Source organism: Budorcas taxicolor, chromosome 3, assembly GCF_023091745.1.
Source record: "Budorcas taxicolor isolate Tak-1 chromosome 3, Takin1.1, whole genome shotgun sequence".
NCBI classification, from domain to species: Eukaryota; Metazoa; Chordata; class Mammalia; order Artiodactyla; family Bovidae; genus Budorcas; species Budorcas taxicolor.
This window is the reverse complement of record NC_068912.1, coordinates 29925350-29943374: the sequence shown is the minus strand read 5'-3', so window position 1 is coordinate 29943374 and position 18025 is coordinate 29925350. Positions and strand designations below refer to the sequence as shown.

The 18025-nt window shown below is 39.4% G+C and overlaps 1 protein-coding gene across 1 annotated transcript in view; it reads right to left on the bottom strand.

Annotated features, from left to right (window-relative positions):
- The window catches only part of PTPN22 (protein tyrosine phosphatase non-receptor type 22), a 57301-nt gene extending 40209 nt beyond the window's left edge, over positions 1-17092 (bottom strand). The window contains exon 1 of the mRNA XM_052637955.1: positions 17006-17092. Within this exon, the coding sequence (XP_052493915.1) occupies positions 17006-17092 (87 nt within the window). The remainder of the gene's footprint in view (positions 1-17005) is intronic.
- Between the last annotated feature and the right edge of the window lie 933 nt (positions 17093-18025).

The following is an 18025-nucleotide window of genomic DNA, read 5'->3' as shown; positions in this document are numbered from 1 at the left end:
TTGTAAAGAGACAGACACAACTGAACAACTAACACACACTCACACATAGTATCCTCTAGGGCTGGTTCCATTCACAAGGGAGCCCAGAGCATAAAGACAACAGGGTTCAGTGACATTTGGAGAAATGAAAAGATCACACTTAAGGCAACTGAGCTACAGATAGAAAAAACTTAGAGGTGAAACTAGTGAATATTATTTAAAAAATAATATCTTCTGAGCACATATTCTGTATTCCATCCAAAGAGTCAGATACTAAACGTTTGACTGACTTTCTTTACAGCTATTACAGGACTATTTTAAGTAGAAATGGAGCTGAAGATGAATACCATCTCTCTAGTTAGCAAAATTTCCAAGATTTCAGTCCCCAAAGCAGTCATTCTTTTATATAACCTAAACTTTAAGCCCACCCCTCAACCAAACATGAATCTTTAAACAGTATCATATTTCATTTGTAGACTATGATCTGAGTCGGTCAGAGGGTGGCATAACATGGTTGAAAAAGGCAGTGAAGTATCTCCTTAAAAGTATCTCCTTATTCTCTGTTTTAAAGATGAGGAAACTGAGGCACAGAGAAATAAGTGCCCCAAGATCACAAAACTACCAAACACCATGTTCAGAATTCTAAACTGAGGTATCCTAGAACTGGAGTCAGCGCTTAAGCTGTGTTGTGACCTGTATCCCGTGACTAATGGCGGTTACTGGAGATGTGTGGGCATCTGTATTGCTAACCAGCTTTGTGGTTGATTCCAGTGTATATTTTTGAGATGGGCGCAGTACTGGCTGAATGAAGTTGGGCAAGTTATTTAATCTTTCAGTGTCTCAGTTGCTTTTTAAGTAAAATGTGAGGATATTTGTCTTAGAGTTGTGAGTGAATTAAATGAGTTATCATATGTGCGGTACTGGTACAGAGTAACTGTTTAATAAAGAAAAGGTATTGTTACTAAAACAATAAATAAATAAAACTATTCTCACTTGCCAATATTATAGTACAGAGTGAAATTTGGGGTCAGAAGAAACGATAGTTCCTCTTTAGCTCCATCTGATGAATCAACTTCATCTCAGATCTTAACTCATTATGTCTCAAAGAAACTTCATTTAGTAGATCTGAAAACTTAATTGACTGTTACTCAGTTTGAGAAAGACAAGGGAAAAACATCTGTGGTAGCTAATAAATATTTATTGACTTGAACTGCAGAAAATAATTTTCATTATTTACCCACTATTTAATGATGACTTGGTCATGTGAAGATTAGTATTTACTTCCTATGGGTCAAAACTCTAAGCATCTTCTCAGTCTTCATTCTCTTTAACGTAACGTCCTTCTTGAAATTTCCTCCTCCCTTTTGCCCTTATTAGTCTATATCATTTTGGTTCTCCTCTTTCTTTTCTGACTTCTCTTTCCCTCTTCACATTCTTTCTTAATGCCTGTATGTCTGTTTCTGTCTTCTAATTGTTAACTATCCGACACTCCAAAGTTAACTCCTCAACTCTCTGCTCTTCTCACTAAGTACATTTGCTCAGAAACATCATCATAGAAGACGTACCAATGTTTTCAAAAATGTATCTAAGTGATTCACATTGAATTATAATTCCAACCCCTATTGGATAACTTTCAAATTTTTTCAATGAGATTTGATTACTAATTTCCAGTCCTGAATTTCCAACCACGTTCTAGACATCTCCACTTAGGTGTCTTAAACTGAGCACATCCCAAACTAAAATCATCACTGTCCTTACTGTGGAGAAGGCAATGGCAACCCACTCCAGTACTCTTGCCTGGAAAATCCCATGGATGGAGGAGCCTGGTAGGCTGCAGCCCATGGGGTCTCTGAGAGTCAGACATGACTGAGCGACTTCACTTTCACTTTTCACTTTCATGCATTGGAGAAGGAAATGGCAGCCCAGTCCAGTATTCTTGCTTGGAAAATCCCAGGGATGGGGGAGCCTGGTGGGCTGCCATCTATGGGGTTGCACAGAGTCGGACTGCCAACAGCACCATCTTTATCCCAGGCGCCATACTCTAGAAATAGAGAGTTACTTTCGGTTCCCCACTTCCCACAGTTCCCACCTCTAATTCAGTCAGCAAATGTAAATGATTCTTTACATGTAATATCTTGTATCAGCCTTCCTTCCTATGTCCCTGGAGATACCTTAATTCAGGCTTTAAAGCTTGAACTGTTACTGTTGCTTCTAAACTCATCTTCACACCTTTCTCTTTCCCCATTCAAATCTATTAGGCATTTTATTTTAATAGTGCAAGACTCTGGGACTCTGGGAATAAAAATGGCTGTATGCATACAATTGTATGGAACTAGGTCCGTTTTATTTAGTGAAAGCTGCTACTCTACATAAAGATTTTGATTTAGTAGTTTGTTTTAATCCCCTTTTATATTTGTATTTGGTAAGGCCTAAGTGTGACAAATGGAGAAGGCAATGGCACCCCACTCCAGTACTCTTGCCTGGAAAATCCCATGGACGGAGGAGCCTGGTAGGCTGCCGTCCATGGGGTCACGAAGAGTTGGACACGACTGAGCGACTTCACTCACTTTTGATCCTAACTTAATCTTACTAAAGTATTGCTTTCCTTATCTCTCTCATGCTAAAAACTACTTCAGCTAATCTCTCTTGCTACTAGAAAAAAAGAAAAACTCCTTAGCCGGGTTTTTCTGATTCTCCTCAGTTGGATCCCAAGTTAATTTTCCCATATTCCCTACTGTCCTACAGTTATGAGTCTCCCAAAGATTGATTTCTAAGTTCTTTCAAGATTGTACAAACTGATGTCACCGACGATTATATGTAACATCACTTCTTTAAAACTATGGGTTTCCTTTCCTTTCTCATAAAAATGTATATACCTAGTACAGCTTCTGCTTTTCTCACCCATGATTATGGACTATTTTTTTCCACAGGGTAAACTAATAGATAGCAATAAGGAAATAGAAAAAGAAAATTTCTCATGTGACTGGCAATAAGGAAAAAAAAAACTTAAAAAGAAGGAAATCACTATTTTACTTAATTGTTTATATTTCATTTAGAGTTTTCACTTAATTAGAATATGTATCTGTCTGTAGGAGTTTACTTAAGGACAGTAGTAACTAAGTCATTTTTTTAAAAATGGGTGAGAAAGGGAGAATCTAAAATAAAGGAGTGATGACACAGAGAGACAGAGATAAAAAAGGTAGGTGAGAATAAAAATTTGTTCCAACAAATCATCCAAATTCATCATTAGATTTCAAAATTAGCTCAGGGTAACTTGATAGCTGAGTCTGCAAGGAGAGGGAAAAAGTTGGGGTCATGAGACATTTGTTAGCTGGGACTTCATTATACAACAAATTATCAAATATCTTGAATCTAATTAAACAGATTCCAAATAATAAATAGATCATTAATCATTATAACAACTCAGAGTACAGAAGAGTATGCTTTTTCCAAATAACAATGACAAATGGGACAGACAGACACCGTCGGCTTATCTGCTAGACCAGAAATGCCAGCATGTATTGTTCTAATGACCTTTTTTTTCTGTTTCTAGAGTTAAGTCAGACACAGGCAACCTATATAAAAGCAAGTATATAGTCACTTGTTAAATCTTAGTTTCTTACCATGGTTTGAATTCTTGTGGGTTTTCAGAATTGAATTTAGGAAGAGAGATGCTGAAATGATCTTTATGCAGCATATTTTTACACCAAGATGGATGAAAGTGGGCTAGTTTCAGAATTTAAGGATGTAACCCAAATACATGAAAGACTATAAAATATTTCCAACTTATGCCAATATCCAAGTTATACCAATTTTCAGCTCTCTCTGATCTTGTGCACCTTTATAATGACAATTTTCAACTAGCCATTGATTCTAGGGCTGCTGAAAAGATGTCAGATCCCAGAGAAGCTCATTCTAAAACTCTCCAGAACAGTTTATACTGTTATGCTGTTTTTGTTTGTCTTGCTTTGCTTACTTGTGGAATGCTTTCCAGGGAGAATGCCATAGCCAAAGTTCTTTTTGAAAGGTATGCCTGAATTAATTTGGTGAAATTTCACAGATAAAAGTTTTATGTGTGTGTAATATATAATTTTTTAGCTGTCTTGACTGCCACCTTCAACAATGGGAGAGAATGGATTTTTTAAATTAATTAATTTTTTATTGAAGGATAGTTGCTTTACAGAATTTTGCTGTTTTCTGTCAAACCTCAGCATGAATCAGCCATAGGTGTACATATATCCCCTCCCTTTTGAACCTTCCTCCCATCTCCCACCCCATCCCACCCCTCTAGATTGATACAGAGCCCCTGTTTGAGTTTCCTGAGCCATATAGCAAATTCCCATTGGCTATCTATTTTACATATGGTAATGTAAGTTTCCATGTCACTCTTTCCATACATCTCACCCTCTCCTCCCCTCTCCCCATGTCTGTTCTCTACATCTGTTTCTCCATTGCTGCCCTGTAAATAAGTTCTTCAGTACCATTTTTCTAGATTTCATATATATGCATTAGAATATGATATTTATCTTTCTCTTTCTGACTCATTTCACTCTGTATAATAGGTTCTAGGTTCATCCACCTCATCAGAACTGACTCAAAGGCATTCCTTTTTATGGCTGAGTGAAGAAGGCTGAGTGCCGAAGAATTGATGCTTTTGAACTGTGGTGTTGGAGAAGACTCTTGAGAGTCCCTTGGACTGCAAGGAGATCCAACCAGTCCATTCTGAAGGAGATCAGCTCTGGGATTTCTTTGGAAGGAATGATGCTAAAGCTGAAACTCCAGTACTTTGGCCACCTCATGCGAAGAGTTGACTCATTGGAAAAGACTCTGATGCTGGGAGGGATTGGGGGCAGGAGGAGAAGGGGACGACAGAGGATGAGATGGCTGGATGGTATCACTGACTCGATGGATGTGAGTCTGAGTGAACTCCGGGAGTTGGTGATGGACAGGGAGGCCTGGTGTGCTGCAATTCATGGGGTCGCAAAGAGTTGGACACGACTGAGTGACTGAACTGAACTGAACTGAATATTCCATTGTGTATATGTACCACAACTTCTTTATCCATTCATCTGTTGATGGACATCTAGGTTGCTTCTATGTTCTAGCTATTGTAAATAGTGCTGCAATGAATAATGGGATACACGCATCTCTTTCAATTTTGGTTTCCTCAGGGTATATGCATAGGAGTGGGATTGCTGTGTCATATGGTGGTTTTATTCCTAGTTTCTTTAGGAATCTCCATACCGTCTTCCATACTGGCTGTATCAATTTACATTCCCACCAACAGGGCAAGAGCGTTTCCTTTTCTCCACATCCTCTCCAGCATTTATTGTTTGTAGACTTTTTGATGATGGCCATTCTGACTGGTGTAAGGTGATATCTCATAGTAGTTTTGATTTCTATTTCTCTAATAATGAGCGATGTTGAACACCTTTTCATGTGTTTATTAGCCATCTATATGTCTCCTTTGGAGAACTGTCTGTTTAGGTCTTTTTCCCACTTTTTGATTGGGTTGGTTGTTTGTCTGACATTGAGTTGTATGAGCTGCTTGTATATTTTTGAAATTAATTCTTTGTCAGTTGTTTTGTTTGCTATTATTTTCTTCCGTTTTGAGGGCTGTCTTTTCACTTTGCTTCAAGTTTCCTTTGCTGTGCAAAAGCTTTTAAGTTTAATCAGGGCCCACTTGTTTACTTTTGTTTTTATTTCCATTACTTTAGGAGGTGGGTCATAGAGGATCTTGCTTTGATTTATGTCATCAAGTGTTCTGCCTATGTTTTCCTCTAAGAGAATGGATTTTTATTTCCTACTCTGTTCCTTCTCCCAGAGTTATCTGGCTGGATGACAAATGCAGACATTCTTTTAGCAAAACATCACATAGGAAATGCCTGTAGAACTGTTAATTTGGAAAGTGTGAAAGATTTTTTTTTCAGATGTCTTACCTAAAGGTCAGACTACTGTGAAGGTCTTTTTCTCACTCTCCTTCTCTCTCTGCTAGCCCCCCAAGGCTCCAACACCCCAGCAGGGAATAAAGCAGAGCCGACTCAGGACAGAGAACTAGTAAACCTCACAAGAATAAGAGAAAATCTGAAGGTTGGAAGGAAAAGAGTATAAAAGAGAAAGCAGAACCATGAGGGTGGGCTGGGTTGGGGGAGAAAAGAGAGGTTGAAGGGAGAAAGTATTTCTCTACCAACCGCAAAGTGGATATGAGTTCCTAAAGGCAGCACCAATGAGAGAAATCAGGAAATGAAAAAAAGCTGCTGAGAGAATAGAAAAAAGGGGTCTCCTGAGTCCTGATCGTTTGGAATGTATGAGAAACTGGATTCTGTGCATATGCTTGATAAGCTAAAAGTATGCTGATTTGGTTTGTGGACTATACCCCTTTCTTTTCTTTTTTTTCTGAATAATTTTTTAATATTTATTTTTATTTATTTATTTGGCTATGCTGGGTCTTAGTTGCCACATGCGGGATTTTCCATCTTTGTTGCACTATGCAGGATCTTTAGTTGGGGCATTTGAACTCTCAGTTGTGGCATGTGGGATCTAGTTCCCTGACCAGGGATCGAACCTAGGCCCTCTGCATTGGGAGCATGGAGTCTTAACCGCTGAACCACCAGGAAAGTCCCCCCATTTCAAGACAGGAAAACAGAACTGAGGTCCTGGCTATGAAATTGTGGAAATCAGGACTGAATCTATTGCATGCTCTTTTTCACTGACTAGAACAGCGACTGCTAGTAAATGAATCAACATCACTCTCAGAAGAGAAGAGGAAGAAAGAAGAGAGCACAGACCACATTTGGTGTTGGCACTCTCTGCCTTGGAGGACTACACTATTGTATAGAAAGCAGAGCATGAGTTACATCTGGGTGCCGCCCTCCTGAGCTAGGCAGAAGAGGGGACTCAAAGTTGAAGTGTCTCCAGAGCCTCTTAAGGTAGTTCTTCAGTGCCTTACAATGGCAGGTCAGTATTATCTATTCCAAGGCTCCAACAGGATAGAGACAGCATACATGCAAAGGAATGGAATTAGGAGCTCAGGCCTCTATGTCCAGCAAACAAGGCTACCACTAGTAGGAATGGGGAACAAGACTGAACTGGCCCTGACTGTGCACGCAATCATCTTCAACTAGACAGGCAAGCTTACGGGGATTGTGTTGCCAGTGGGAAAGCAGTAGCTAAACTGGGGTGAGTAAACAGTTTCAAATTTAGATCAATAAAATGTAAGGATATGGTAAAGAGAAATGGATTTAAATGTATTTTAAATGTCCAGTGAATAACTTTAAACATGGGACTGGATGGTCCTACGTGGGACTGGAGGCTGAAGATGAAACTGGGAGAAACTAGCTTTACACATAATATGATATATTAATTCTAGCAGAAGCACTAAAAAAACTTCACCTTAATGGGTAGAATGGAGTAGGAAATGGCAACTCACTCCACGATTCTCGCCTGGAAAATTCCATGGAGAGAGGAGCCTGGCGGGCTAAAGTCCATAATGTTGCAGACAGTCAGACACAACTGAGGGACTGAGCACAACGGGTACAAAAGCCAGGAAATGCTGATGCGTTTGTTCAAGTGGTAGGCCAATTCACATAATTGAGTCATTTCAACTCAACAGATGTTTGTGCACTTGCTATGCAGGAGGTACTGTGTTCATGACTGCTTGGCTAGTATTGTTATAAATAAATACAGAACGAGGATGTATCTGTATCTTCTCTATAGAGCTAAGATGTATCTAGGTCTTCTCTGGTCTGTCTATGATAAAGTCTTCACAAGTTGCTACAACACCAACCTGACTTCTAGTGCGTTATAAACTGACATTAGCACTTGACCTTCAGGACTGGATATATTCTTTCTATTAGGGTTCATCGAATGCTTCATATTTAATAAATGTCTTTGTATTAATACATTCCATATTTACCTCTTCTACAAAAGCACCTCATATCCAGGAAGCATAAAATTCTTTTTTTTTTACTTTTTATTGTTTAAATGGAACCCAACAACACTAAAGGAAAAATTTTAATATAGATTTTTAAAGTAAAAAGTAATGCATATGAATTGCAGAAATTTTAGAATATACAGAACCCGTAAAAAGGTGATTAAAAATCACCTTATCTTTAACCCTCAGAGTTAATTATTCTTAATACTTTGAAATATTACATTCCAGCCTTTTATTTGCATGTGTAATGAAGATGGGCTCATACTGCACATAGGGTTTTATAACTTGCTCTCTTTAGTTAACAGTTTGCATTCTTCTGCATTATTTGTGGGCCTCCCTGGTGGCTTAAATATTAAAGAATCCACCTGCAGACTCTTCTATTGTATGAGATGCAACATAAGTTACTTAACCCATTCCTTTATACTCTTGGACATTTAAGTTGCTTTCAATCTTCCTAAACAATCCAACAATATTACAATAGGTGGCCAGAATCAATATAAATATCTTTTATTATTTCCTTCACATGAATTCTTAGGAGTGTTCAACGAATTTGCCTGTTTTTTTTAATCCATATAACAAAATATACATCAGAACCAGTATACAAATTTTGTCTCCAGAATGTTATAACAGCAATGTTTGAGACCAGTATACCAGCTGTGTAGAAGACTGCATAATTCTAAATGCTGGCCAACATAAAGATTATGATGTTTTAAGTATAGATGCATTTGGTAGGTAAAATGTTATTAGTTATATTTTATTTGAATTTCCCTTTGCAGTTTCTTCTCTCCAAAACAGTTTTTAGAAGGAAGAAAATACACTGTAATCGCATCACCCTACCTATATGAAACTGTGTTCCTGTTTCTGTATGCACATCCAGTCTTTGAACAAATACGTATAGACATCCAACAAACTCATATATGCATATTTAGCACACTTGCCATTCTCTAAACTCACTTTTTCCACATGATCATACTTTTTTTTTTAAACACGTGCTTTTTAAATCAAGATGCCTCAACTACCTCCAATGTAGAAAAGAAAAAAGCATCTAAGGAGTTTTAACCATAAAGGAATGCATCAAATTGACCAGCATGAAACATATTACCAAGCCTTAACCCATATTTAACACAATGGCTGAAAAGCACATGTAATAAAACCACAGTTGGTTGTAGTAGTTGACCAAAGTGAATACCTATTCCCTTGTAAATTATCAATGATCGGATTTTAAAAAATACATTAAAGGAAGAGGATGATCCTCATTAAGTTTAGAAGAAGGAGAATAAAGTCACTAGTGTCCAGAAAAAAGTGGTGAACACTACCCTGAGGGTTCAAACAAAGAGATGAAGACATTGTACACCATCACAGTTGAGGTCACTAAAATCACCATGCTCATCAAGCAGCTTTCTTACTATCATTGGCTTCTCATGTAAGTTTCTCTCCAAATTCAGAGAACATGGTGGCCAGTCAATGCAAACTTCTATTCTGACAATAATTTTTCTCCACCCAAAATCAGTAAATTGGCATTCTTATTTTTGGTGAATTTCCTATGTATTTGCCTGATTCTGATCAACTCTCAGTGCATTGACAAAATTGATTTTTTAGACCAACAAAGCTAAAGTCAAGACACTGAACTATGGTGACTCAAAATAGTTACTACTACCCTAAGTGACTACTTGGTCTCTCTCAGTGCACTCTATGATCACAACAGTAACTGCATATATTAAACCTTGGCAGAATTCATAAAAATGGGACTTCAGTGGTCTAGTGGTTAAGACTGTGCTTCTACTGCAGGGGGCATGGGTTTGATCCCTGGTCAGGGAAGCTCTGCCTGCCACACGGTATGGTGTAAAAAAAATGCTTTTAAAAAGAATTCATAAAAATGATTAGAAAAAATGAAGACCCAGCTACATGCAACTAAATGAATTTTAGAAATACAATGTAGAATGAAAAAGGAAAATATTAAAAATATATATTTGACATTTTATTTACATAGAATTCAAAAACAAGTAAAATTAATCTCTATTGCTTAGTGATATATGGGCCTTGAAGCTATGTAAAACAAAGGAAAAAATAATATTGTGATAGTGTTTACCTCTAGTCAGGTGGAAGTTGAGGGGAGTTATGATCTGGAAGGACACCTAAAGGATTTCTAGGGTGTGGGCAATGTTCTATTTCTTGATCTGAGTGGTACTTATATAGATACCTGCTTTATTACTAATTGTTAAACTATATGTGTGTGTTTAAAGCACTTTCCTGTGTATATTTTATATTCTACAGTTCTCTTAAGAAGTTGAGTGTTGTGCCGTGCTAAGTCGCTTCAGTCATGTCCGACCCACCAGGCTCCTCTGTCCATGGGATTCTCTAGGCAAGAATACTGGAGTGGGTTGCCATACCCTCCTCCAGGGGATCTTCCCGACCCAGGGATTGAACCTGCATCTCTAGCGTCTCCTGCTTTGGCAGGCAGGTTCTTTACCACTAGTTCCACCTGGGAAGATGGATGGATAAACGGGAGTGGGGAGATGTGATGGAGACCAAGAGCACAAACTCAAAAGTTAAATAGTTTTATTTCAAATCTGAGTTCTACAACTTATGATCTCCATGACATTAGCTAAGTTGTTTGTTTTCTCTGACCCTCAGTGTCTACCACGTAGCAAATACTGTTCTAGTTGTTGAGGATATCAAGATAAGCAGAAGTAAATCTGAGCCTTGCCTTTGTGGAGCTTCAGTCTGATGGGAAAGCAAACATTAATCAAATAACAACACAAACTAATGTATAATTGGAACTGTGATAAATGCTATGAACACTTTACTAAAGCTGGAGACTGGGGAGAAACTTTTAAAAAATGACAGATGTGGCTGAGGGCTTATTTGATTTATTTAGGGAGGTCAAGGAAGGCTTCTCTGAGAAAGTGACCGCGAAATTGATATCTGAAGAATTATGAAGTGTTAAGTAGGTAAAGAAGAGAGTGAAGGAATATTCAAAGCAGAGGTAACAGCATGTGTACAAAGTCCTGTGGCAGAGAAAACATAACAAGGACAAGAAACTGAGCATGCCGTAAAAAGCTGGAGAACTCGGCCATAGGTCCATGTGGGACTTTATTAGTGTTCATTACAAATGGCTCTTTGGGAATTAAATAAGGCTCTGTTCATGAAGCACTCAAGCAGAGAGTCTGGAACATGATTCAGTGGGTTAGCTATTATGGAAAATACACGAACAGTAAGTTTATATGAGGAAATGCAGATTGAAAATAGTGATGAAAAGTTTTCAGGCTTGGAAATCAAATAAACAAAAGTAACATAACAAAGTACTCTTTTATACTAATTAAATTTAAAAAGTAAAACATGATTTTACTTGATGTAGTTTAAGTATAGAGGCTAAGAGGCCTTGGAATCAAACATATCAGAGTTCCAAATCCTGGTTTTACTATTTCAAGGGTAAGATGAAGATAATTATTTCCTCTTGGGGTTGTTGTAGTGATTAAGATCATATATGGTAAACCACTTTGATAGCCTAGCATATGATAAGCAGTCAAAAATTTATCTATTACTATCTTTTTTAGATATTAACTGAGACTAGTTCATGAGTCGCTAAGTCGTGTCTGACTTCCCAACCTCATGGACTGTAGCCCACCAGGCTTCTGTGTCCATGGGAATTCCCAGGCAAGAATCCTGGAATGGGTTGCCATTTCCTTCTCTAGGGAATCTTCCTGACCCAGGGATCGAACCCCGGGCTCCTGCACTGCAAGCAGTTTCCTGCATTGCAGGCTGATTCTTTACCTACTGAGCTACCCGGGAAGTGCTGGTGGTAGAGAATATGATAAATTCAGATACTGTAAGTTAAAAAAATACTCTCTTGGAAATACATCTGGCAAAACTTAACCAATTAAATGCTAATACTCTTTGGTCCAGTAGTAACACTTTTGGGCATTCTAGCTCCAGGATATAATCCAAACAAAGGGGAAAACCACATGGACATCTATTGCAGTGATATCAATAATCATGAAAAATGAGAAATAACCTCAATTTCCAACAACAGAAAAATAAATTATTTGGGTGCCTACCTCATGTCAGGCATTTTATATATTTATTCTATTCACAGAAATTTTGCAAAGTGAATAATATTTTTGTTACCACTTCTTTTTTTTTTTTTTTTTTTGGTGGGGTGGCCGTGTCTGTTCTTAGTTGCAGCATGTGCGATCTTTCCGTTGAGGCATGTGGGCTTATGGAGGAGGAAATGGCAACCCATTCCAATATTCTTCCCTGGAAAATCCCATGGACAGAGAAGCCTGGTGGGCTACAGTCCGTGGGATCACAAAGAGTCAGATACGACCTCGTGTCTGATCATACATACAGGCTCAGTTGCCACGAAGTATGTGGAATCTTAGTTCCCCAACCAGGGATGGAACCTCTGTCCGCTGCATTGGAAGGCAGATTCTTAATCACTGGACCACCAGGGAAGTCTAGTTACCACTTAGGTTCTTTGTTCAAGGTCACATAACTAATAATAGGCAGAATGCAAATTTAAACCCAGACTTATATAACTCCAAAGTTGTCACAAGAACAGCAAGACGGCCTTAACTCGAAAGTAAATTCCACCACTTACTATCTATGTGACCCTGAGCAAGTCAGTTAACCTCTCTGGGTCTCAGTTTCCTCATCCATAAAATGAAAATAATAACAGTGCCTTCCTCAATAGATTTAAATGAGATGACATATAAAAGTGTTTAGAACAGTTTCCATAAGAGGTATAAAAGTATTAGCTATTACTTTATTATATTTTCATATTATCAAAAGTCATTAATATAGATTTTAATCAATATGATAATTTTGTTGCAGTAAGTGAAAATATGAGAATATAAAATAATAGCTATGTGTATAATTACAATGATATGAAAAGCATCCTATGAATGGACAAAAACTAGAATTTTTATACCCCCTAAAATTTTCTTTGTTGAGATGTGGGTACTATGGTGAATTTATTTTCTTTTAACTTGTAATAGCATTGTTTTATAAAAATGACAATAAAAGTTTTATTTTTTTTGAAGGATCTTTAAGAAATTTTCAATAGTATGATTACATACTGCTATTTCTGCCATATAGAAACTATGCCAACTAGGGACTCACCTTTAGGCTAGGTTCTATGAGGGACTCAAAGTTATTGGCTGAAGCAAGATATTATTGCAGAAGGGTTAATTTCATAGACTCTTATATGACAGAGGTTAAATTTCATGTCTATGGCTGAGCAGCTGAGTGAGCTTAAGCCAATTATTTAATTTCTTAGAGCCGCATTCTCCTTATCAGTAAGTCAGAGATCAGAACTGCCTCATAGGTTTTTTTTTAATGAGTAATAAATAAGATAATGGATGTGATGTTTCCTTGACATTTCCCCAAGACTATCACAATTATAATTAAATATTTAATAGAGTAATTTGTTGTGTAATGTCTGCCTCTCTAAGACATCTCTAATGTCTTATAAAGATAAGCTCCACTAAAGCATGGAGTATCACAGAACCAGTATCCAGCACAATGTTTTGCACATAGTAAGCACTCAATAAATATTTGAATGAAGGCATGAGAACCTTATAGGAGTGGTCTCTTCCCTGGTGGCTCAGATGGTAAAGCGTCTGCCTACAATGTGGGAGACCTGGGTTCAATCCCTGGGTCGGGAAGATCTCCTGGAGAAGGAAATAGCAACCCACTCCAGTACTCTTGCCTGGAAAATCCTATGGACAGAGGAGCCTGGTAGGCTACCGTCCATGGGGTCACAAAGAGTCGGACACGACTGAGTGACTTCACTCACAGTGATAGTTTCAACTACAGAAGTATTATTGAGAGACTTCTCTGGTGGTCCAGAGGTTAAGAATGCCAGTGCAGGAGACAAAGGTTTAATCCTTCATCTGGGAAGATTCCACATGCCATGGGGCAACTAAGCCCAGGTGCTACAACTACTGAAGCTCACATGCTCTAGAGCCCGTGAGCCACAACTACTGAGCCCACATTCTGCAACTTCTGAAGCCCGTGTGCCCTAGAGTCCGTGCTCCACAACAAGAGAAGCCACTGCAATGAGAAGCCAGAGCGCTGCAGCTAGAGTAGCCCCCGCTTGCTGCAACTAGAGAAAGCCTGAGTGCATCGGTGAAGACCCAGTGCAGCCAAAAATAATAAAAATAAATAAATAAAAGATAAATAAAAATTTTAGACAACAACAAAATAGGAGGATTATTGAGTTTAGCCTTACCTTGGGAAAAAGACCTTGGCATGAGAAAAAGACCAAAGCAGCCTAGTACCGGCTCTAGCTGTCATAGCAGGGCTTTGTGCGCTGCACAAAAATACTTGACCAAGGGGGAAGTGGGGACTGACATCTAAGCCATGAACCAGTGGGGGCAGGGTGTACAGAGTATCTACCTGGAAGTAGAGAAATCTTTCGATAATTCCTGCAGAAGTGAAGTGAAGTCACTAAGTCGTGTCCAACTCTTTGCGACCCCATGGACTGTAGCCTACCAGACTCCTCCATCCATACGATTTTCCAGGCAAGAGTACTGGAGTGGGTTGCTATTTCCTTCTCCAGGGGATCTTCCCAACCCAGGGATCGAACCCCGGTCTCCCTCATTGTAGGCAGACGCTTTACCGTCTGAGCCACCAGGGAAGTCAGTTCCTGCAGAGACACTCCCATTTAGGCCAGCAGTGGCCATGTGTCACAGAATCAGCCCTCAAATTTCAGAAACATCAAATCCTGGGAGAATATATTCAGAGCTGAAGATGGAATGGGGACATGACCAGGTGGAAAGCCTTCCTATTGAAGAGCAGTATTTACCTTGTCCCAGCCAGCATCCTGGCCCCTTTCACCACCCCCCACCTCCCCCTAAGCTACTCTTTCTGGTATCTCAGCTGAACATTTAGGTGGGGTTGAGGGAAAGACTCTGTTTTTCCACTGGAGGACATGAGTCAGTGAACAGTGAGGTTCCACTTAATCACCACCCAAAAACAAGGTTCTCAAAATTAGGAGCTAGAAAAGCAAGGAAGTGATTAATATAAAAGTCAGGAGAGTGATTATTCCTTGGGCAAAGCAGGGTAGGGTGGGTGTGGGGGCAAGGGTGGGGGCGAGGGATCTGATGAGGAAGGGACACATGGGGGTCTTCTGGGGCTGACAGTGTTCTGTTCTTTGACCTGAGTGGTGGTTACTTTACAATTATACTTGGGTTTTATGTAGTTTTCTAAATGTGTATTATCACAATTTTAAACAGCTGGAAAAAACACAAACTATAAAAGGTTTTTAAGCAGGAAAAAAAAAATAACCAGATCACTTGGTGGTATTAAAAGATCACTTGAGTGTCAAATGGAAAATTGAAGGTAGGGCAAGACTAGAGCAGAGAAAACAGGAGGTGAGGTAGCTGCTATAATTTGGTGAGAGGTTATAATGACTGAGCTAAGAAGAGGTAAAATATCGGAGAGGTAGTCTATATTACTTTCTAAAACACAACCAAAATAAAACAGAGGCTGCCTCTGCCCCCTCAGCTTGCTTCTTACCTCTCTGTATTGGAGATATTTGGCTCAGGAGTTCTAGCCCAGGGCCAGGTACATGTTTAAGACACATAGGCCAGGCTTTCCACCTCCCCTCCCTCCCTGCTAATTCTACTAGAGGGATTCAGACTGTCTGGCCAGTGGGAACTAGAGTGTCATTTTTCATGATACCACGGTATTATCGAAGTTGAGCTGACACAGGGGTTTCTATCATAATACGAGATCACATCATGATATCTAATCACTCAAGAATCTGCAGAGTGTTTTCACATCTTACTATCTGGTCAAGAAGATCCCTTGGAGGAGAGCATGGCAACCCACTCCAGTATTCTTGCCTGGAGAATCCCATGGTCAGAGAAACCTGGTGGGCTATAGTACATAGGGTCACACAGAGTCGGACATGACTGAAACAACTTAGCACGAACACATCAGAATGTTAGCTCCATGAGGGCAAAGGTTTTTTGTTCACTGCTATCTCCTTGGTGCCTGGAACTAGATACATAGCACGTGCGCAGTAAATTTACTGAATGAATGGTCACATTTACGTATTAGTATTGATCTTTAGCCATCACAATAATCTTGTGCAGAGAGTTAGGACATAAATTATTATCCCTGTTTCAGAACTCAGAAAATAGAGACTCGGTGAGATTAAGGAACATGCCAAGTAGTTGATAATTTGGTTGATGACAGTCATGATTTAATTTTACACTTCACACTTAAATTCTCTTATTTTTTCAATATCCTCACAACTGAAAAGGTAAGGTTTGAAGTTCTTACAGAGCCGAAACACCAGCTGGAGATATTCCAAAATGCATGATAAGTACTCTCAGACATCCTATGTCATCTGATGTGCTGGGTTATAAGATGAATGAGGCTGACCCAGTTGCCCCTGCATCAATAAGCACCGTTCTGCTAGAGGAAATACAGTGTCCCTCTAGGTAACCAAACCTTAAGCTACCTTGTGCCTATGTTTCTCTCCATCTCCCTCACCTTTCTCTACTCTCCATCCTAGCCATTCCACCTCTCCAAGCAAAAGAAGATTAAGGAAACCCCGTTCCTGTAAAAGCACATGTTCTCATATTTTTTCTTCATTTAAAAAAAGCAAAAATGAATATGGCAGAGAGTAGTTAGGGTGCTCTTCAAGAGTTTTTGTCATCCAAATGGAACCCACAGGAGGGTTCCATAAAAGCATAATGCTCCATGAAAAGTTAGTCTTGGTTTCTTTTTTCTTGACATTAATTAAAATTAGCTGTTTGAAGCATAAACCCAACTCAGATACCTGGGAACTCCAGATGTTCAATTAATATCATATTTATGCAACTGGAATTATGTATGTCATCTATAGGAGTCCTAGTCAAAGTCTAAGAACTAGCAAGGAAAATATTTAAAACTGTATTTTGGAGAGAATAACTAGAATACACACAAACCACTTAGAGAAATCAAACTTTTAGGTTGCCTTCTTCCCCTGAAAGTTCTGAAATTCACTTTATCCTACGAACAACTTGATCTATGAGAGTTGAACCACTGTCATCAAACAGTCTATGTAAATAGTCTGAGAGTGTCACACATAGAACTTACCAGAAATTCATTAGCAAACTCCTCTTTGTTACTTTTCCTGTGTTGTGCCTCATCCAGGAACTTCTGCAGAATTTCTCTTTGGTCCATACTGCAGGGGAAGAGAGACAGTCTACGAGTGGGTTAAGGGAGGGCATGTCAGATGTGTGTCATGGCCGAGACAGCACTGAGAAGCCACTGAAGCTGCTTGAGCAGAGCATGTTGAAGGCTGTGGTTTACTGACTTCATCACAAGCCCTAGAGGAAATTAGTATGTAACCAGCCTCTGTGGTCACACAACAAAGCCAGCACCCTCACTCCTGGGCCCTAGCGCCTTCCTTCTCAGGAAAGCAACCTGGTTGCAGTTCAGGTTTTTAACAAACAAGAGGGTAGCTAGAACACAACGTATGTGTGGTCTGCTTATCTCTGAGACTACTCCATTCCATTGCCTGTAAGCAAACGGCAATTACCTAGAGAAAAGGCAAAATTACAGGTTTCCTGGATGGTTTCTGCCACCTCTCATTTCCTCTGTTGACACCTTCTATTTCCTCATGTCCCAAAAGAACTCCGTAAAAGTTCTTGTGGGTCCAGAAGAGGAAACAGTCTGGAGACACTGTTTAGAGTTAAGACACCTTCTAAAGCTTTCTTGTCAGTGTGATCAGTGGCAAACGTCTGTCCATCAGAGAAGGCATTTTTGTTGAATTTTTGCTTCTGCCCTATAGACCTAACTCTCTTTCAGATGAAGCAAAGTCAGCTGCTTCTGAGAGTCTGTGTCTCTCCCAGGGCTGGGGAAGTGCTCACCTCCAGTAAGGGAAGTACAGCTTTTCAGGACCCCCACCCCCACCTTCCAGCACTTTCTGAGCTTCATTTGGTTTCTGGATATAAAGACTAAGAGCCCTGGCCTACACGGGATCCACGAGCACAGTGGCCCCCATGAAGAGGACCTGACCAGGAAGTTGACACAAAATCCCCTGTGCTCATGCTAGTAAAATATGAGAGAGCAGAGAGAGAGTAGCCAGGCAAGAAGGGGTTGCCACATCCTCCT